Source organism: Lepidothrix coronata, unplaced genomic scaffold (assembly GCF_001604755.1).
Source record: "Lepidothrix coronata isolate B3197 unplaced genomic scaffold, Lepidothrix_coronata-1.0 Scaffold140, whole genome shotgun sequence".
Classification (NCBI taxonomy): domain Eukaryota; kingdom Metazoa; phylum Chordata; class Aves; order Passeriformes; family Pipridae; genus Lepidothrix; species Lepidothrix coronata.
The window spans coordinates 1,174,102-1,195,922 of NW_016690320.1; the positions used below are offsets into that span (position 1 = coordinate 1,174,102).

Genomic DNA, 21,821 nt, shown 5'->3' on the forward strand with positions numbered 1-21,821 from the left:
AAAACAGCTTGTTAGGTGACATATCAGAAACTGAGCCCCCAAATTCAGTTGTCATAGGTGCCCGGAAATGGAATATACAAACCAACACATAATATTGTGCAGTTCTTCTCTTGAATAATATTTCATCTTTCACTGGCAAATACATCTTTGCTGCATTTGGAGCTCCTGTGGTTTATAGTTACCCTTTTGAAGTGACATAACACACACAGCCACCTGAATGTCCAGCTTGGTTCAGCTACAAGCATCATATCACTTCTCAGACCTTTAATTGTTTACTCTCACTTACTGCTCTTGGTACATGGCTAATACAAGGATTACTACAAAAACTCAGAGCCTCTCCTGCTGGTCTCACATAGACAAATCTAAAATTAGGAATTCCCACACCAGGAGTTTGAAATGCAGAATACACGTTTTATTTTGCAAAGCCCTCAGTACCTATTTCATGCAATTATTTCAGTTAGGGTTGAAATTAATAAAAATAAGAAATTCCTGGATTTACCTGCAATAACAGCTTGATTCCATGTTTACTGACAATGTAGAGTCACAGATTGTAATTGCAGTAAATGTTTCTTTGAATGCCTTCTGCTTTTAATTGTTGTCCTACTTTGTACTTGAAGTCCATCTTCCTGTCGAGTTTCTCAAAGTATTTTTTAACTGTGTATCAATAAAGTCACAAAATGCAAGATAGCTCAATAAGTAATACATTGTGCACAGTAATTTCCTCTGGAAGAGACAGAAAGGACAAAAGAGAATGAATTAGTCACTAAAAATTGTATCTGGGCATGAACATAGAGCAAGTCCATTGAAGCCAATCATGTAATGATAATAATAACAGGATTCCACCATGTACCTTTATGCATATATATGTATGTCAGTGTATTTCACACAGTTTGTACACCTAGCAGTTAGAAAAATGAGAATTACTCCTGGTAGCTGTGATCTGTAGAGTCAGACTGGTAAAAACAATTTCTAGAGAAATAAAAATTACTACCACTAAGATTTTAAAGAAGGCTGCAGAGCCCTAGGAGGGCATGTTTTTAAATAAAAAGATATTTTTACCTGTATTTCGGAGGGTTTTTCATAATTTTACAGCTATAGTCATGGAATTGATTTTATTAACTAAAAAAAAAAGCTTGAACTTTAAAATCAACTGAGAAATATGAAATACGTTGAGGCAAATACAGGACAGTTTCATTTGTCATGAATATGTGGCCACGTTTGAATGAAAAAAATAGCACTATAAGTTTTCAGTCACGAATTTGCAGGGGTTTAGCTAGCATCAGTGAAGATTTTGCTGAAGCATATAGGGCATCAATCCAGTTCTGATTCAGCAGAAAAGGTACCACCCCTTGATTCACCTTCACCGTTTCCTCTTTCGTGTAGGTCTCCATTCAGTTCCCAGCTGGGTCACAGCCCACAGCAATGTGGCTCCTGACACACGTGCAGTGCTGGAAGCCTGTCACTCATCCTCCAGCAGCAGCTCTGGGTTTGGTCAGTCCCTGCAAGCACAAATGTCACATAAAAACAAGGCAGCAGAGGAGCAGCAGCATTGCTCACCCAGGGGTGTGACTCGGCCGGGTCACGCAATGGGACTGGTTACGGTGGGTAGGAGAGGAGCAAACAGGCACACCCCACCATTAGCACCACTGGGGTATTGTTAGGGAGCTGCATTTAAAATCATATTCCACTCCCTGGAGATAATATCAAATGATAGATCCCTTCTGATTCCAGGGTTGTCATTGTTGCAGGAAATAAGGAAATTTCAGAGGCAGAAATAAATTGTGGAGTGCAAGTTCTTCTACAAGTGTAAGGAGTGGAAATATTTCAGGGAGTGGGAGCATTAAGGACAGGAAATACACCCTGAGATTAGCTCAGCTGGTTAGAGCATGGTGCTCATAAAACCAATATGGGCCATGCACTTAAGAGTTGGACTTGATGATTCTTGTGGGTCTCTTCCAACCCAGAATGTTCTGTGATTCTGTGAAATCACTACATGTATTTGACTGACTGCTTTTAGTTTACAAAGGAAAAGATGAGATATTTCATCTTTATTTCTCCACAGGAAAGGAAACATAGAAGAGTTAGAAGGGCGAAACTATATTCTGCTTTAGCTCTACTTTATGGTAGAAGACCAGAATAGCAAGTGGTTGACTTCAGCCCTGCTTCAGGGCAGAGGATGATGGAAACTTCTTCTAAACAACAAAGAAACCAGACATTTGTCTGGAACATCTGCAGAGATGCTACAGAAGTTCTTGGCTGTTTGGCTCCTCCCTTGTTTTAGATCTGGTATAGGGCCTCCATGTTCTCCCATCTCAGAATGATAGACATGGGAATGTAGCAGTTCCTAATGGCTCTTGCAGCCCACTGCCTGTCTGCACACGTAGCTGGAACACAGAGCTGGGCATAAAAGTTGTTTAGTGTAAGTGAAAGATCTCATTCTATTATTTATCTCCTTCCTACATACTAAAAAGAAGTTTATTAGAAGTCATGTAAAAAGAAAATAAGGTGGAAGGAGAGGTATTTTAACTATAAAATATCAGGGCATGCTGACTCTTGAAATAAGGGGACCTTCATCAGGAAAACCTTAGTCCCTCCAGTTCAAAAAAAACATTCTAGCAGATGTATCTATATCTACAGTATAATGAAATTTTCTTCTCCTGTCACCAAGAACTGCCTTATTTCCTTTGTGTGCAAGTCATTACAATAATAGAAAAAAGTAAAGTCATAATCAATACAGGAGATAATGTTGGGTCTGCTGGAGTAAAGTTATTAGGAGGGAGCGTAGGAAGGGCTAAATAGTTACGGGTACTTAATAATAGCTCAGCCACAATGACTAATTACTTAGGGGGATGCCCCTCTAGGGATAAACCCAGTCCTAGGAAGGAAATGGTTTACACACCTCACCTCTCACAGACCTGGTCACACACTATCTGTGAATCTGCATGGCCACTCCCCAGATTTCCCATGTGTCATTCTCCAGGATGCTGCAGACCACAAGGAGAATGCTTTTCCTTCACCTGCATATGGTGCATCATCCAGTCAGCAAGAATGCAGCCAAGAGCAGCCTGGTTCTGTGTCCTGATCACAGAGCAACAGATGTGAACTATTCCAGATGTGAACTATTCCAGGAAGGCACTTCCAGTACTACAGACTTTGAAATACATCAAACCTCCACCAGTGACTTGGACCAGTGGAGCAGGATTTCCTGACAATCTGTCTGCCTGTTGATAATGTGAAATCTAAATAAACCTGTGGCTTTTGAGTGACAAAGGCTGGTCAAAAAAAGAAATAAACCAGTTTACAAGATCACTCATAATTCCGAAATTAAAGTTTCTATGATGAAATTAAATTGGTTTTGCAGTGGAACTATTTCCATCAGGTTTCTCTCTCCAGAGAAAACCACAACAAAAAGCAGTGAGTGCTTGATCAAAAGATCTATTCAATTCCACTGGGTTTTGACTTATTTCATAAATTTATTTTAATCAGGAGATTTGGGTGGCAGAAGTCTCTGTAAAATTATTCTTCTTTCATTATTCTGCTTTCCCTGCATTTCATTATGTGCCTAAAATTTAGAGCACCTGACTAAACCAGGTGCCAAACAAGAACAGAAAGACACCAAAAATCACTAAAAGACAATTGCCCTACTTGTGCTCTCATTTTTCACTGCATCTGTCTGATAATAACTGAGGAGTAAATGGAGATGCTCTGGATATTAATGTGGGTTAATAGAATTAAAGTAGCACGAAGGAACTGTCTTACTGCTTTTTATAATTAACCTGGAGATCCATTGCTGGCACAGGTCACTGAATGAAGTTATTAGGACTGAAGGAAGAGACTGATACACAGGGATGGGGACACAGGATCAGGTTTGGGTCAGACAGAATGGTGGGGTAGCTGCCATGAAATCAGCCTGAGCTGTCACTTCATCTCGTGGCCAGTGACAATTTGAGAGAGACTGACAGTGGTCTCCTGGGACACAATGGACAGTAGACAGGGGGGGAAGGAAAGGAGGGGATTTGCCTTCCTATGGGGCCCTGGGAATTAGCCTCTGCTGAAAACATGTTAGACCATCACACTGCCCCTGGAAATTTTTATATTTTTACCTTTTAGAGAAATATTTACACAATGATTAGCATAGTAACACAAGATCCAATCTTCCTCCCTCTAAAGTCAATAGGAAAATTCCCAGTAATTTCTACAAACATTGCACAGAGGCTATAATATATTAATAGCATGCACTGGGTACATTGAAAATACCTGATGGTTGTTGATTTTCTAGCTTGTTTTATTTTAGTAAACTATCTGGGGGAGTAACACTTTAGAAATCTTCAATCCACTGTCCTAGTACACTCAGTGTACTTTTGCTAAAGCATTAGAATGAAAAGTACACCAAAATATTCTGACAGATATCAAACCCTTAATGAGGGACTTTGGTACATTTCCCACTTCTCATATGACTGGAGTTAAGCAGTCTCTATGAATTTTAGGATTCTCCTGTGTTAACACACACATTTAGTTTTTTGATGAATTAACAAAAGAGAAAACACTTAGACAAAAAGAGCCCATAGAATTAAACACCAGACAAAAAATGCTAAAGTGCCCTCCAGAATTGTATTCCTGCTGAACATTTCTGTCCCTGTCCTTAGGAAGACAATGTTGAAGCAGATTTCTCAATAGAATGTTGTTTTCCTCTCCTTGGCTTATGCAAAGGACACTGGTCAACGTGGGAGTAAATTGCAAAGGAAGATGAGCACAACTAGAACACTTTCTGCATCCTACCCAGTCAGTCAAAACTTCCTGTTTAATAGTCTGCTTCTTCTGCATAAATCTCATCTAGCCATTAACAGAATCTCACCCTCAGATTTGGAATCATTTCAGTATAAAGGTGATTCTCTGAAAACAGAGGAAGGATCTAGAAACAAAATGAGTTGAAACATATTTGGATATTTGGCTGAAGTTTTGACCCTGATGGGAACCTGACATTAACTTCCATGTCTCCTAGCAGGATGTTTGCAGTGCAGAACAACCACACAAACAGATGAACACCAGCATAAGAATACCTGAAATGAGGTGGGGGTTTTCTGGAACATTGCCACTGGTCCATGTTCACAGATTTCTGGAGTGCATATTGTCAACCACCCACACCTAGCTTTAAGATTGTTTGGAAGTTGTTTCTGTATTGCCAAAACAGCATTGCTGGCATAGCTCACATGTCTTTTGCTTGTTTCCCCCATCTACAGAACCTAAACAATTTCTTCATTTTTCACCTTTTGTGGCTGATGTTTATTAATTTTCTGTTAATGCCACAGGTGTTTGGCAGAGTTTCCACAGATCCAGTCAAATTCTCTGGAAAGTTTTCAGCCTATGCTTGGCTTGCTCTTTGTCTGACAGTGCCAGAAACAGCTGGTGTAACCTCTAGGTCAGATTCCTTGGCTATCTTTAGGTTACCATGTTTGGGTGTCAGCAACCACTTTGCAACAGCAACATAAAGGGTATAATTTACTGACTCACCTTGTTTGTAGATACAACCTGAATTCCACTGTTTCTGTAGCCACGTACAGTCTAGACACTTATAGATGCTTTGGTTGAATTTTTTTTGTCTTTTGGTAAATAACATCTGATCATTTTAATGTAAAACCCTCCAAAAAGATGGGGTTCCATTGGGCTAGAACAGTGTGATTTTGTACACAGGTTGGTAATAGAAAGTGGGGAACCTGTAGAAATTGTGGTCCTGTTAACCTATAAAATTTTACAGATTCCTGAGGACATACCTAGTGTAGGCCACCAGTAAATAAGCCACACACATTTCCACATCTTGTCAAGTCAGATGAAAAAAGGGAAACTCCTGAGAAAGATCCCAAGAAGTAGGAGCACTCCAGTCCCTTAAAGAAAGAGTGAACAAACCTGTTCATACTTTCCTTGTACTGCTGGCATCTTCATAGGCCAGTGCCTGAAGTTAGGTGGAATGAACCCAGGTCTCAAGTAATGTTGAAAATAATTTGTTTGAGATTACATTAAAAAGTTGAGGCAAAAGACAATTCGAATGCCAGTAAATACTTTCTGTCAAAACACAATCTAGCCATAGTAATGAATTATCTCATGTTGCCTCTCAGACTCAGTGTTTTGCAGAGTAGTAAAAATGCCCAGGCTGCACAAGAGCTGCTGTCTGTCTTCTCTGCCAGTGGCCAGAATTTCCTGCTTCAGAAGGATATGTAAGAACTGCACAGGAGGTAGATGTTAATTATCCTCCCACTCCCTCCAAACATCTCCCTGGTTTTCTAATCGTTAGAGACTGGCTTATTTCCTGAACTATAGGTTTAGTAACTCCAGTCAGCACATTGTCATGAATAATGGGTATTCTTACCAGCTATGAACTTCTGGATTTTGATAAACTATCAGCACCAGTGTGTCTAATCATGCTGTATGAAAAAGTACCAATTTTGAGTCTCATTGCTCCCTTCTGGTGATTGTCCCTTGTTACAATTACAGAACAGTAAAGAGTAGGTATATTCTGTGCTTTTTCTGTCCTTCAGAAATTAATTTCTTCAGACTCAAACCCACTCAATTTTCTGTGCTCTTGCAGAGTCATGCAAAAGTACCTGAGTACTTAGAACAGCAGCACTTTTATAGGAGAGCACCATCCCCTTTCTCACATCAGTCACTTTGGGCACCTTAACATCTTGAATGTTGTTTTGTCTGTGGTTCTATACTGAAAAGACTACTTCTTGAATGGAAACCTGGCTGTTCTGTATTGTATTTAAATCCAGAGAGGATTAAATAATTTCCCCTCTCTTGTAAGAAATTTATGCTCTGGCTAATCTCTCAGGATTCCAAAGTTTTGAGATCCCCTTTAGCTTGTCAATCTCTCTTTTAGGTTGGTTTATAGTTGAACTCCCCTTGCAGCATCACAATTGGCTCCACACCAATTGCTGCCTGGGAAAACAAGACAAAAGGTGCATTATTACTAGGGAGGTTGCAACACCTCAGCTGCAATGACAGCCACTGCAGGACTGCCAGGCTGCTTAGCAGTGCAGAGGGATGAATTCTGACATCCTCACTGGACTGAAGGATGCCAGCGACAAAGCAAGGCAGTGAGCAATTTTATCCTGCCCATGGGAAGCGACCAACAGCTCCACGGATATAAGCGTGAGACTGTTCACAACAAACCGCTGTATTTTGGCGAAGTGCTTACAGCAGCGGTATCCAGCCGGTGTGGCGAGGGCACGGCGTCATCAAGCGCAATTTACGATGTACGAAAACACGGCAGACGGGGACCAGACCCGCAGCTGGGGCCGGGACACGGCACGGCCGCGCTCTGCTGCCTCCTGCGGGCCGCGCTGCCCCCGCATCTCCCGGGCATCTCAGCCCCGACTGAAGTTTAACATTTTCGAACCTGACACACTTACCTGCACCTCTGCAGGGCTGCTGTGCCATCAGCTGGGCTTTGCTTCACTGGCAGGCATCACCTTCACGAGGTGACAGGTCTGATGGAAAGCCAGTTTTGTCTTTGAAAAAATACTTTGATGGGTCTTTAAATGGAACCTGTTTCATTAAAAAAAAACCCCAAATATTCAAGTTTGAGAGCATTTTGAGTTGGTTCATTATATTTGTACAAATTTACAGCTACCTTTCTCCTGCAGAGAATGTGAAGGACTCCAGATTACTGAGTAGGGGTTTTCCAATGCTACTACAGCTCATTTTCTCCATAGGAAGCAGCAACAGCAACAAGGGCAGAAGAGGAAGGAGGTTGATCAAGCAGAGTGAAGTTTTCCTTCTGCTATCCCCACTCTGTATCAATAGCACCACTGTGGTACATTCATACAGAAGGCTTATCAAGCTCACACCTACAAAGGTTCCTATCCCCTCATACAAGTAGCAGTTGCAGTGGCCCTATATATTTCTCATTCTTTTCTCCACTGATTCCACAGTGCTTATTAAATTCCATCTGAATTTCCTAGCCAAAGGATGCCAGGCAAACTGAAGAGATGAATCTCTTGAGCACTATAGGAGGCTCAGACAGCTGTAGGCATCCTTACAAATATTTCTCCTCATGCAGTATCACAGACAGCCCCACAGACCACGGTTCCACTGTGACTCGGTAATACTTCAGAAGTTCACAGCTGGGAGAGACATTTTGATCTAAATTGCAAATTTGATCTTATCTTTAGAATAGCTGGATACCACACACAATATGTACTGAAATAGCAAGGCACAGTGGGCTGTGTTTCAAGTAAACATAGCCTGATTCAGGAAGCTTCCCTTCTTTGGTTGGCTCATTTACAGCTTTTACATAGTTTCATTTGACTTAATTTATTCTTTTCCTTCCCAATTTTCATAGCCATTCTACCTGTTACACCATAAACTCTTTTCTTCTTTGGAGAACCCCAAATTTGAAGCTCCCTGTAAAGCAAGGAAATGTAGACTTCAGGTTGTTGTTCTGCAGGAAAGACACTCCACAGAGCCTGCTGGTTACTGCAGAGCCTGCAGAAGACCTTCAGTCTCAGATGTATGGCAGGTAAAACAGCTCCTTGCTTGGAAAGCCTTGCAGCATGTCACAGACTGCAGGGCAAAGGATAAACAGAGCAGAGAAAGCACAGAAATCAGGTTCACTGTAAAAATCAGATCCCTGCCATTTCTTCCTAACATTTTTATCCAGGAAGTTTCAATGCAGACATAGTATCAAGTTTTCAAGGTCTAGTGCTCCATGTTCTAGGCATGCTGACAAAAGTACGAGAAGGTCAAGGACTGAAACAGCAGCTCAAACAGATTAAAAACTAGAATCCTCCTGCTTCTCTGTGTTCTTTTTCCAACTATTAGACCACCCTATCTTCTCTAGATGGTTCAGCTTCCCTTATTTTCCTTTTGGGAAAGTGTTTAAAAGACAAATTAATAGGCTTGTTAGGACTCTGCCAAAAAGCTCTTTCACACAGCAGATAAGCAAGAAAATGCTGGAACTCAGATCAAAGTGGTCTGCGCTGGGAAGGATTTACAGTATCCACAGTGTGACCCCAGCCACTGAATTTGTGTATCACCTTTAAACAGCTGGGATTGTGTTTTCAGGCAGGAACCAAATCAGCTGATACAGCACTCCCAGAGATTCACACCCATCTCCCTCTGCCTTCAGACTGTGTGCACATCTATTTGCGCTTACATGCTCTAGTCACGAATGCCCAGGGAGTCCTTTTTCTTTAAACAGAATTTGCTATGATTTAACCAAAAGACTTGAAGAACAAAATTAAAAGTATACAAATCTCAATCTCATCTGTAGTACAGAAATCACACGCTGGCAGCCTCAGCCAAGTTCCAGGCCTCAGTCCTCAGCTCCCAGGAAAAGGCCAGGCTGGGATGAGAACAGCCAGCTCTGTGGGTGTGAGGGGTGAACTTCCAGGCCCCAGCCCAGCCCTGCTGTGCACAGTGGAACTGCTTTCCAGAAAAGTAAATTTTACTTCCGGCACAGACTGAGTTTTCCCAGGGATGAATCCTAAACAGTCTCATCTCTCTTTCCACTCCAAGGCCATAAAAGTAAACACATCTTTTAACAAAAAGCCAAATCCAATGGAAAACACAGAACTACACACACAATTTCTTTCTGGAAAAATATAAGATAAAATATAAGTCACACAAAATAGATGCCTCTGATACTGGCAAACACTGAAATATCCAAAGTTGGAAGATTCTGAAAGCATTTCTGCAAAACAGAACTACTCCTGCTGCCCAGGGATACGCAGCTCATCAGTCTCCATTACCAGTGCATCCACAGAAATACCAGAAACATATGCTGCTCCTTTTCCACCACTATCATTTGTCTCAGCTGGACTCTCTTGAGAATCTTTGCTGCAAATATACACAGGAAATAGGCATTTCCTCACACTACTTTCATATGCACTGCTTCAATGTGCTCCTTACCATCCTGATCTTGAACCTCTACTGTCTTTCCCTGGAAATAAAATCTTATACTGATCCCAGCTCAAGGCAGGTATCTCTATGTTTATGATGGTTTAAGCAACTCTTTAAGAAGAGTGAAGGGACGGTCGAAATCAAAATTAACCAGAACCAGATCATGGGTTGATCTTGCCTGCTGTCTGTATTTTTCCCTTACTTCATATTATGACTTTTGGCAGGGTCCACCCTAGCCAGACTGCATGCAACCAAAGTGAAAGGAGTGCTTGAAACTAGTGAAAATAGCTTTGTAACCTAATATATGAAGCCCTGTTTAGAAAGCCCATTCTGCTGAAGAAGCAGAAGTGCACAGAAGGCACAGCAAAACTCAGGTTACCTAGAATGAGTCCCTTCCCTGCACTCACAATGGACTGTTCCTACAGTTTCCTACTGACAACTCTGAGAGCTTAAACTTTCATTATATATTTGTGCCCCAAATTCAAGTAAAATTTTTTAACTGCCTATTCTTCTGCTAATGGCAAGCTTCAGGATCTAAGCAAAACACCAAATTGTTATTAGAAGTGGAGAAAACAGCAAATGTTCCTGTTTACATAAAACACAGTCTCTGCTTATGTCACCTGAGGTTCACTGGTACCAACCACTGAAGGGCCAAACTGACTGCTGGACTTGACCTTGTCTGCTGAACTTTACTCTCCTTCTTCTTAAGGCTTTCCTTTCTTATACGTTAAAAGAAACACTGAGAATAAAAAAAACAAAAAACAAAAAACCTTTCCATTAATTTCTGTACCTTTTTCCTCAATAGCCCACTGCTCATGATTAAATTTTGAAACAACAGTGAAACTTCTCCCACTATAACACAGTAAGGTCAGAGGGTTAAACATGTGACCTAGTCAGAACCTTATGCAAAAAAAAAGAAAAAAAAGAAATTAAATGTGTTAGAAACCCTGGAAATCTCTAAGGAATGTTCCTCTTTTGGCAAAGTCTTTGAACATTTTGCAGTTGGTAGAAATTAAGCAGCTGAAATGTGCAGCTCTACTCACAGGATAGGAAGCCCCAGTAAGCTAAAAGAATCAACATCTAATTACTAAAATATGCTGTGTGATCCAGAAAAGGCTTAAAAGCTATTGCACTGTGTAGCTCACTCTGCAAAGCACACAGCTGGTCTGTACAAAATAAAGAAAACACATGGCTTCTGGAACAGTTTAGAAAATTATCTGTAAATCAGAACAGATTATTTAATCAGGAAAAGGGAAAGAATTAAGTTGAGAAGAAAGAGGATAAATCAGAGGAATACACAGATTAGTCAACAATTTATAGTCTAATCACCAAGAGACTACATTGTGAGGGGGAACCTGTGTGGTGATTAAACAATAAAAAGCACAGTGCTGAACTAACGAGGTATTTGCATATATAGGGCTTTCCTTAAATGAAGAGCAGGGAAGCAGGTAGGGGACAGCAAGAAGACAACAACTTTTCCTTTTCTGTTTTTCCTCTGGGCACTAACAAAAGATATGATGTCTGAAAGACCTTAATGCTTTTATGAATAGGGATGCTTTCCAAACTCAAGGGAATTAAAATGCATTATTATGATGAATATCCTTCATTTCATTACTTGGACAGTGAGTGAAGAGTCTATGGAGGACAGCAGGATTTTGTTCACTTGATTGTTTAACATTCATATATTTTGCATTGTATAGCAATTGCCATGGAAAGATCTTGGAGCACTTGCCCAATGCTGGTGACTTAAAACATCAAAACACTCTTGGAGAAGTTAACTTGTATTCTCTTATCTACAAAAGAAGGCTCAGGAAACCAAGGCCATTAATTCCATAGAGGACAAAAAGTTCATTGTTCACTGCAGATTAATGAGAGAGAAGCATCCACTATAAAAGTCATCAGGTTAGGCTTATAGAAAACATGATTTAGCTTGGGTCTGTTTGTTTAAGAGATATTATAGTACCATGGAAGAAATCTGAAGGACTCTACAGCTCAGAATTCAAGCCACATCTCTGTAATCCATCAGAAACTTTGATGTTTATACAAACTTCTGGGGACTGGATGTCTCACAGCCATGTTTCCTTACATATTCTCCCTCTTGCTTCCTTTTATGGGTCAAGAGCTTCTCCTGAAATTCATTCAAAAATGGATTACATGAAAATATCAGGAAAATTTTTCTAAACTAAACCTTGACTTAAGATGAGTTTTGATAAAAATAAATAGGAGATGAACAAATCAGATGTCCTTAAACTATTATCAATCTTGTTTGTGGCAATCAAGATGATTTTGCCATCCCCAAAGCCAGCATGTATCGGGAAACAGAGCTACCAACTGGTTTGTGAATGAGTTGAAATACTGAGTGTCTTAAGATTTTCTTTGATTTTAGTCATATGATTTGAGAACTCTAAAGAGGAAATGCCATTTCCAAGTCTAAATGAACAAACTGTTTTTTCTGAAAACACGGGTGGGGAGGGATGTGTAACAAGAAAGGTCTCTCCCAGTAAGAGTCTGCAAATAAACAATGTCTCTCTCCTTCTAAGTTCAAATGTGGAGTCTTCTAGATCTTACACCTGCCACCTCTTTACAAGTTACAAAGAAAACAGCCATCCAAAGAGAAGAAAATGCAGAAACTTGTTCACAGCATCAGTATTTCCTGGGTAATTATTTTCTTGTTATTTTTTAAACACATTCGTTTTCCATATGAAATTCAATTGTCATATCAAGCTATATGCACATACAAGGTAGAACTGAGAGAGCTGACTGTTTATTTTAAGTGAATTTTAGTTTACAGTTTAGTGTAACTGGAGGTAGATGCAATATTAAGTGATTTTCTTCCAGTGGTTTGAAATAAGAGTCATCTATGAACATTGTAGGATAAAGTTCTGGGGGTTGGAATCAGTTGTTTAAAGGTAAGTCTACATAAACATGCAAATGAAACAACAACATATAAATCACAGGACGTTCTCTGATGATTGTCAGTACAGTGTAGTGCAGGTCTCCTTGGACAAAAGGCTGTTTCAGTGTTGTCAAAACAGTAAAGCTACTGCAAAAAATACACGTTGTTTGCTACTTGAACACATACAAAATACAGAGACAGTATTACAACTATGCCATTCATATTATTTCCCATATAATTCAAATGATCAAACTCAAGTTGAAGGGAATTCCATGGCAAAAGAGTCTGTGATCTGCTATGCACGAATATATTTCCCGCAGGCAGGAGCTTCCTTCCACGTAACTGCATGAAAAGGGATCCTGCCATTGTCAGGAGTTTTGCCCTAACCCAGTCTATCAGCCTCACTTTCAGAGCTGTTAAATTTGCTCTCTTCAGTGGATTCCTTTGTGGGAATACTGGAGGCTCCCAGCGACTTCAGTTCAAAGTATTTTTTACAATTACACTATTTCTTGACTGAATGAGTGAAGAAGTGCTCACTAACCTGTAACTGGGGACAAATACTAAAAAATGGACAAGACCTAACTATTGTAGTAGTGCCCCTTCCATAGAATCCTAGATTTGCAAAGGAGCAAAACCAGTCTAGTGTGATATAAGTGGCAAAAAAATATTTTTAGCAACAAAATGGAAAATGTTTATAAAATAAAATCTTCAATGCTCTTTCTTTTAAAATTCCCACAAAGTTTGTTGAATAGATGGATCGCCCAAAATACTTCTGTAAACTGAAATACTAATATATATCTGCAAATATGACCACACACTGCAATATATCACAAACAGATGCTCAATAAAAATCAGGTTACATGTTTTGTGTTTCCCTGGTGCAATTTCTTGCAAGCAAGCATAAAATTTTGGTATCAATTACTGAACAGATTTAAACATGTATTTAATTCAAAGACCACAACGAATTTTACTGAAACAAGGGGGACTCTTTAAAAACTTGAAGATAAGACTGTCCCAATGTCCTCAAATCAGCAGGCTGCTGATTTAACATTCTGCCTCTGGTAGGACTGACTTCCTTTCAGGAAATGAAAGATACCAAGTAATAACTGCCATCATTCTCACCCTTCCCTACGAAGAACAGAAAGCTTCCCAACTGAAGTGGATGAGGAAGTTGTAGGCAGGCCTCTCTCATCATGCAGACGTGCTGGTCCTTTTAAAGTCAACAGGCAGGATTAACATTTGACCTCTAACATACAGAACATACAATAAAACTTCCACTGGTTTTTAAAATGTACTTCCTGGCCCAGGAACTGTGAATCTGCTCTGTAATGCACAAAAAGTATTCATTTTCATTTGTTTTCCTCTTACTGAGAACTCAAATATAGCATTCAATATAAATTTAAGGACTTTACATATCAAACTGATTTATATAATATTAGAAACTTTACAAAATAGTACTAAAGTAGTCAATAAAAAGATCAAGTTTAAAATATTTACATTTTATACATCATTTCCCCCTACTTACAATTATTAAATAATCTTCTGTGGTTTCCTTAATTTTAGGGAAAAGCTTTTAATAACTAAAAACTAATTTTGAATTACTTTCAAATGGCTTTTTACTTAAACAGAATTTTAGCAAAATCCCATTTCCAATATGAAACATTATCCCTGTGTTTTCAGTAGCTGCTATATACATCTTGTGTTTTATAGCTGTTTTATAAAGCAATCCTATAATAAACAGTGGAGATCTAAATAAGAAAATGGCACAGTATGGATGGAAACATTATATTCCCAACTCTTTTATATCCCTTTATGTCATTTGGCTTCTAGAACATCCAGTTTCTTGATAATTTATGTTATTCTTCCAGTACTTTCAAGGAATCACATCATTAATTATTTAGATTTTTGTGTCATCATCTTTTGAAAAGTTATTTCCTGAAGGTACTTCACAGAGACTGTCACCATCTGTGCTGAAATCATCGTCATCGTCGTCGTCATCATCATCAGAATCAGCCAACACTTTACTTGGTGACTTCTTCAGTCTACTAAAACAAAAATACAGATCTTTGCTATTAAAACAGCACATCTACATGCACAACATTTATACAAAGCTTAAAACATCGACTGGTAGGATTTATGTTTTTAAAGGATGCCAAAGAAACTTGTGCTTCAACAGGGACAGTTTTTCATGGAGTACACCTTACATGAAAGGAATGTGCAAGAGTGTGAAGAGCAAGCAACCACATTTTCAAGCCCCTTTAAAGCGACAGACAGGGGAAACTGTAAACTTTGCACACTGGTATGTTCAAAGACAGCTAAGGAAAACTAACACAGGATAACTGTACACCTCAGCCATTAGCAGGAAATTTTTATTACTACAAACAATACCAGTGTCAAGTCCCACACTTTTTTCCACTTTATATGCCCTGCCTCAATGACTTTATTCAGCAGGGAGACCCTGGAAAGGTTGGGACACCTAGAGCACACTAGAAAGAGTCGGAGAACATCTGCAGAGAAAGGAAATGCAGAAGAGTTTCACAGGTCTGTGTCTTAAACTCTGTCTGCTTACGAGACAGAGGAAGCCCTCAGTTTATGGACTACAGGAGCAAGAGGTCAAACTTGTGAGGGGTGGTGTGATACACAACTGTAGGTCTGAGGAGCCATCCTACCTTAACTCTTTCTTTGCAGTGTTAAGCTGTCCTTGCAACTGTTCATTTATGTCGAGTTGCTCTTCAAGTTCTCTCTGAAGTTTCTTTTTCGTGCTCTCCAATCTGTCGATTTCTTCTTCAGCTTCTTCCACCTGACGTTTCATTGCTTTCAAACGCAAACTCAACTGAAATATTTACATGTCAGCTGATTAGAGGACTGTTTTAATTAAAGGAATTTTATTCTTCCAGCATCTATGAGAGGGAGAATAAAGACAAAACTTTGCCAGTGTAGTGACACTGTAATCCTCTGCTTCAGAAATATCTGAAAGTCAGCATTAGACTTCAAGAGAAGTGATGGGATACCATTTATTTTTTTTTTACAGATAATCTTAACAGATGTCTGCAATTTGAAACAAACTGTTCATTCTCTGGGCAGAACATTACTGTTTGACTCACGGGCTGAAACAAGTCAAGTTTTAAGCAAGGAATCAACAAAGACCACAGGAATGGTAGAGCATATTGCTATTAGAACATCAATGTATGCTTAATACTTATAGCCTATACTTAACAATAAACAACTTGTTTCTTTAAACAAAATGTTATAGTGGCAAAACAGAACATATTATTTGTTGGTGTATTTATAGGATCAATTACTGTCTGTTATCTGCTTTATTTCTTAAAATAATTACAGTATTGCTTCTACAAGTGCTTTCTTTTCATAATTTCAAAAATGAATAACCATTTAGTACCAGACAAAAGCACATGATGACAACGGCAACTGCAAATCTCACTCGGTGGGAGTTCACAAACAACAGAGTCATCAGCATCTACCTACATTCTTCTCATATCTCTTACACATGATGATTTATGTTAGTAGGATTAGTATCAGATATTGGCATATTAGTCTACCTGGTCCTTCTGATCAGTCAGTGACAGATGTTCATCATCTACTTGCAACATTAACTCCTTCACTTTTCTCTCAAGTCTGCGGTTACTTAGTTGGAAATTCGCTCTATCCCTAGAAAACAAACAAACAAACAAAAGACACGTTTGTAAAAAAGGAACTGAAATACTTCCAATCATGATAAAATTCCATAGCAATCTTCTAAGAATCAAATAACTACTAATGGTCCCTACTTTGATTTACTGGTTCCATGCAACATATTAAGAAATTTGTTCAAAAGTATGAAGGACTAAGTGGAATTTCTTCTGTCACCAGAGCAACATTTAGAAACAAAAATTAGAGATAAGATTGGAGAATGAAGTGAACATGAAAGCAGAAGTGTTATAATACAGTTAATATTTCTAAGTCTATTACTGATATTAGCCGTTGATAAGACAAGGAGCTATGGAACCACGTTACAGTGCCCAGTTTTAAATTTATAAGACAACTTCTACTGTGCTTTCAGTCAAAAAGAAAATTTGCAATGCTTTTATGAAACAGTAACCATTTTAATTTTGTGCTTGTGAGGAAAAAAAAATATCAAGTTAATTGTAATAGAGACTTAATATTAGCAAGAGGACATAATAAAAACATAAACACACATGTTTTGATCTTAACAACTAGTTTCACCTTTCTTCATTTGCAAGTCGCTCTTCCAGCTCTGTGATCCTTGCTTCCATTTGAGCAACAAGTCCCTCTTTACTGGACCGGTAAGAACCCTCCAGGTGAAGGATTCGGCTCTTCAGGTCTTTGTTCTAGGGTTGGAACACACTTGATTACTACTTATATACTCCAATTAACACATATCACCTTAACAAAAAATTAATTTCTTCAGGAAAACATAAGGTGATCACTATATTTTTAGTTCAGTAAACGTGGAAAAAGAATGTGAGATTTCACAATTTACTACAAACAGATTTTCTATGACTGTGCCTTATCAAAAAGAATTTAGTGTTCAGCTTCAGTTAGGTTTTAAGATTAAATGGAGCCTTGAATTTCAGAGAGTTGCAAGCCCCTTCCAACAGTATTTTTTAATATGCCAATTTTTTTTTCAAATACTCTGTCAGATCTGTCTTATGCTCCACACAATTCTTTTGTCAAATTCTGTGTTCTTCTCCTGTAACTCCCTGGTGTATGGCTACAACAAGCAGACAAAGAAATTACATCCAATATCGTTTTACTCTATCAAAGCTGTTACTGAGTTTCCCCCTCCCTTTCTTAACTATCCAATGTTACACCTACTACATAAATAGTTTGAAAAAGATTTGTAAAAGCAGAAGTTTTTGCTCAGATTCACACTTCCATTTTTCTGAGGCCCGGTAATTTAGGTTTTCAATGAGGACCTAATGAAAGAGTTGCCAGGAAAAAAAAAAAAAAAGGCAAAAAAAGAGTAACATGAGAAATAGAAAATAAAGCTCTTTGTTACAGAACTTCAAAGAATGAATTCAGGTCTCAAAAAGGACTATGATAAAAAAGCCAGAACTAAAGTATAAGACTGTACCTAGTATATACCAGTAGGTGGCATTCTTTTTTCTCAAACGATTTGAGATTAATTTCACATAATCTAAGGCACCAAATGAGGTGTGTGGTACAAACATGTTCTCTAAATTCCCACTACAATCTGTTTTACGTTCTTGTGCTTGTCAACAATACTATGACTTGCTAAGATAGCTTTCCTCTGGATCTCAGCTAAGGGCCACGATAGTAATCCTGCTTTCAAAGATCACTGAGCTGCAGAAAACTTCTCTACTCCTATGGGAGAAAACACTCAACTAAAATCACAATTGCTTGAAATTGTATCTCCAACAGTGTTCCAGAAACACAGTTAAGACTTTACAGACTTTACAGCTCTTCTGAAAGCGGTCAAAGGATTTACAGCCTGATATAGTCACCTGTCTTTCCAACGAAATTTTGTCACACTCCAAGTCTTGCTTTATAGCTCTTTCCTGAAGCAGCTCTGTCCTCATTTGTTCAATCTATCATAGAAAGAAAAGAGAAATTTTAATAAAAGATTTCATTTACATTTATCTATATGATACTTTGTGTATGTATATATATAATGTAGGCATACCTATGCAGTGAGAAGAAATGCCCTTTCTCAGAATTCAAGACATCCACGTGATTTCAGATGAGCTTTACAGTTACAATCTTGAACAAAATTTTCCACTTCAGGGAGTTGATGTTATTCCCAGTACTTACCCTAGGCATTTTACAGCCACAGTGGATATTGTTGATGTTCAATATACATGTTCTGGAGCAAGGAACTGAACTCTAAACTGTTGTCTCCATACTTAAATCTGAACCTCTGAAATGACATCTTACCTTTAAGCTGCTGACTAGTCTAAATAAAGTTTCACTTTATTAAACACAAACTTGTAGCTGCAGAGAAGTGCCCAGAACTCAGTGAAACACTCTACAGACAATTGTAGTTTTCTATATGAATGAGAACAGTAAAATCTCTTTTTCAACAGACTCTGCTGCATAATGGACATGAACATTTCTCCCCTCCTCTGATCAGTGTTATGTCTGTCATACTGGGAGCACCAACTTCTAAGTTTGGGGAGGGGATGTTTTTGCCTGTCTTGTTAAAAGACAACTTTTGCTCCAGTTTCTGTAAATATTTCAGCTGCATATTCAATAACCACAAGAAAGATGTTAAAAACTACCTGATCCATCCAGAGTCAATGTAAGAATGCAGCATGAGTTTGTTTCATCTCACTATTGGACTTGACTGGAAAAAGAATATTAAATTTGAGGCTCAAAGAGAAACTCTGAACTGCTCAGCAGCTGCTACTGAAACTTTAGAGCTGAAGGAAAAATCTGCAGTGCTGAAATACTTCTGTTAACTCTCGTTTCTGCTGAGACCCTCAAGTCTTCACAAAGACCCTCAAGTCTTTGTAGGCACAGCAAATGTTACCACAGCATTTGTGCTATTTCCTGCACAGTGTTTATGATGCTGAATCAGCTGGGGAACACAGTGAACATCTCTGCCAATCACTGTACCTGCAAAAACACTGATAAAGACTGCAGTGGCCACAGCATTCTTCCCTGCTCTACATCAGTTACATATGAACTTGCATAAACACACCATCCCAGCTAGGCAGCTCTAAGTTACAGATTTATCTCAGTAAAGGTCTTACCAAAGTCATTGGGAATTCTTGCATAAAAAAAATCCAAAAGCAATGCTAAGAATGTGAAGGTCAAAAAAGTGCAGCACATCAAAATTTGCCTTAGGCCTTTTTTTTTAACCACATTATAATATTAAAAGATATATTTTTAGTTAATCACGTGTTTAAAGGAAATAACTTACACTGTTTCTGTAGCTTTGAAATTACTATATGAATACAAACCACCCTAGCAATGCATGCAGTTGCATATGTTATGTCACACTATGGTTTCAGAAGACTAGAAGGCATTTCTGAAAACTAAGGTCAGAACAGCTACTAGAATACAAATGTTAGCTCATGGCTGTGTTCTCAACAGCCAGGTAATTTCTCAAAAGCTCTCACTGTCACACAGAAAGCTAATAATCACAAAATTTTATACATTATATAGTAAAATTTTATTTTATATGTTAAAATATTATTTTATAGACACAAATTAAAATCACCCATTTGTACAATGGCTGCATTTATTCATTAAATAGGTGAAAAAAATTTATAATGTGAGGGATTACCTAGAATTTATTCTGCTGTAATTGCTTTAGCCATCAAGACAGACACAGAAAGAAATAAAGCAAAATTTGTGGTAAAATGAATGACTAATTAAAAATGTAACTGCTAACTGAAGAAAGGGGTTTTGTTTTATGTAGGAACTTGCTTAATGGACCACTCCAAAGTTTCACTGTGCTCTTACTGTGCTCAAAGGCTGTGACAAATTTGTGCAACCTTCCCAAGATTCAAATTAAGGAATTATTTAGAGGACAATTATTATATTTCCAAGATGACTGCTACTGTTGTTGGACACCTCTTGGTAAACACAACTTCACAGAATAATAGGAGAGAGAAAAAGTGCTACATCTGATCAGGCTCAGACAGCTACGTGCAAATATATACGGGAGGTTGGAAAAAGAGAAGGACAGCAGGACACAATTCTTGCTGTTTTCACTTATCTCCTCCCATTTTTTCAATAGTAGACTCATAATTAACAGGCACAAAGCAAAAAAAAGCCCCTGTCTGCCAAAATGTGCTCAGTCTCACTTATTTCCCAGCAGTGAGAAGAACACACCAGTGCCACAGCACAAACTCCATGTTCCATGTGGAACTCTGCTTCATGTTCTACCTTTCCTGTATCTAATATATTTTAATTACAATAAAAGAACAAACTATTTCTGCAGCTTAAGTTATCACAGCTGGATTTGAAGAACGTTAACAACAAAAAAAATGAGAAAAACAACAGTATCAGATTTTAGAAAGCTTTATCAGACATACTAGCATTTTGTGCCAGCTTTAGGATTAGAAGCAGCTGTTGAATTCATTATTAGTGAAAGCAATTTGATTTCTAATAATGTTTTAGATGCTGTCACTATTGTTTACCATCCTGCACTAGGTTTACAGCCTATGTTTCTTAACTCCTAAGTAAAGTAATATACATATATATATATATGTGTGTGTGTGTGTGCCTATATAAACACCTACATACACAGTTTTCAAGTATGTGACCAAAAACCCCAATGTTTAACAAACAAGCTAAAGCCAAACAAACCCCTTTGATACTTCATAATTGAAAAGCAGCCTTCATATCCACATTTTCACTTGTTTGCTTCCCACACCTGGAGCCAGCTAAAGAGCAGGTATACAGCTATTCATTGGGAAGACTTCACCAATAGGAAGTGAATGATGCAGTCAGCACAATTTTATCCTTTTTTATTTATTGTAAAATTGTCAAGAAAACTAATTAGTCCCTTTTTCACACTTACTGGAAACAACTCTGAAGTTAATAGACTCATGTTTGCATTTTCACAGAATACAGGAACTGATGAAGGAATGTTAAGCACTTTTCAATCATGTTAGCAAAACCAACATGGCAAGAGGCACTTCATTTCTCTTGTTTGTAGGAAAAGAATCCATCATGTAGTAAAATGTGTCCTGTCCCTGCTCACTTTAGACTCAAAGAGCAGCTGAGCACTCAGGCTTTCCACATGTGTGTGTGTGTGTGTTGATCATTTTGGTCTTTCTACAGTTACTAATACCTTATCATTTTAAAACTAATAGGATATGACCCACTTTTCCCTGTTTCCACTTTGCTGTGGAACCTCCTGAGAATGCACAGGAGATGAGAACAGTGTCTCATGCAACCATCCAGATTCAAAAGGGTGTTTAAATTAAAAAAGAATAACATTTTGTGGTAAATGAAATGTGAACTGTTAGTCCTGCCAATGTTTATTCGAACATTCAGCTTTATGTAAAATAGAAGAGGTTGTACAAATTTGTTTTTA

At 38.4% G+C, this 21,821-nt stretch overlaps 2 protein-coding genes across 6 annotated transcripts in view; both read right to left on the minus strand.

Moving 5' to 3' along the window:
• MYZAP (myocardial zonula adherens protein) overlaps positions 1 to 871 on the minus strand; it is a 56,739-nt gene extending 55,868 nt beyond the window's left edge. The window contains exon 1 of the mRNA XM_017827536.1: positions 500 to 871. The gene's annotated coding sequence lies outside the window, so the exon portion shown is untranslated. The remainder of the gene's footprint in view (positions 1 to 499) is intronic.
• Positions 872 to 12,645: 11,774 nt separating this feature from the next.
• CGNL1 (cingulin like 1) overlaps positions 12,646 to 21,821 on the minus strand; it is a 58,104-nt gene continuing 48,928 nt past the window's right edge. For 4 of the 5 annotated variants that reach the window (XM_017827555.1, XM_017827556.1, XM_017827557.1 and 1 more), the window contains 5 exons: positions 18,277 to 18,360; positions 17,015 to 17,139; positions 16,351 to 16,459; positions 15,463 to 15,626; positions 12,646 to 14,838 (listed from right to left, as the gene is read on the minus strand). In XM_017827555.1, coding sequence (XP_017683044.1) covers positions 14,691 to 14,838; positions 15,463 to 15,626; positions 16,351 to 16,459; positions 17,015 to 17,139; positions 18,277 to 18,360 — 630 coding nt within the window. In that variant the 3' untranslated portion in view covers positions 12,646 to 14,690. The remainder of the gene's footprint in view (positions 14,839 to 15,462; positions 15,627 to 16,350; positions 16,460 to 17,014; positions 17,140 to 18,276; positions 18,361 to 21,821) is intronic. The other variant, XM_017827559.1, reaches the window with a different exon arrangement.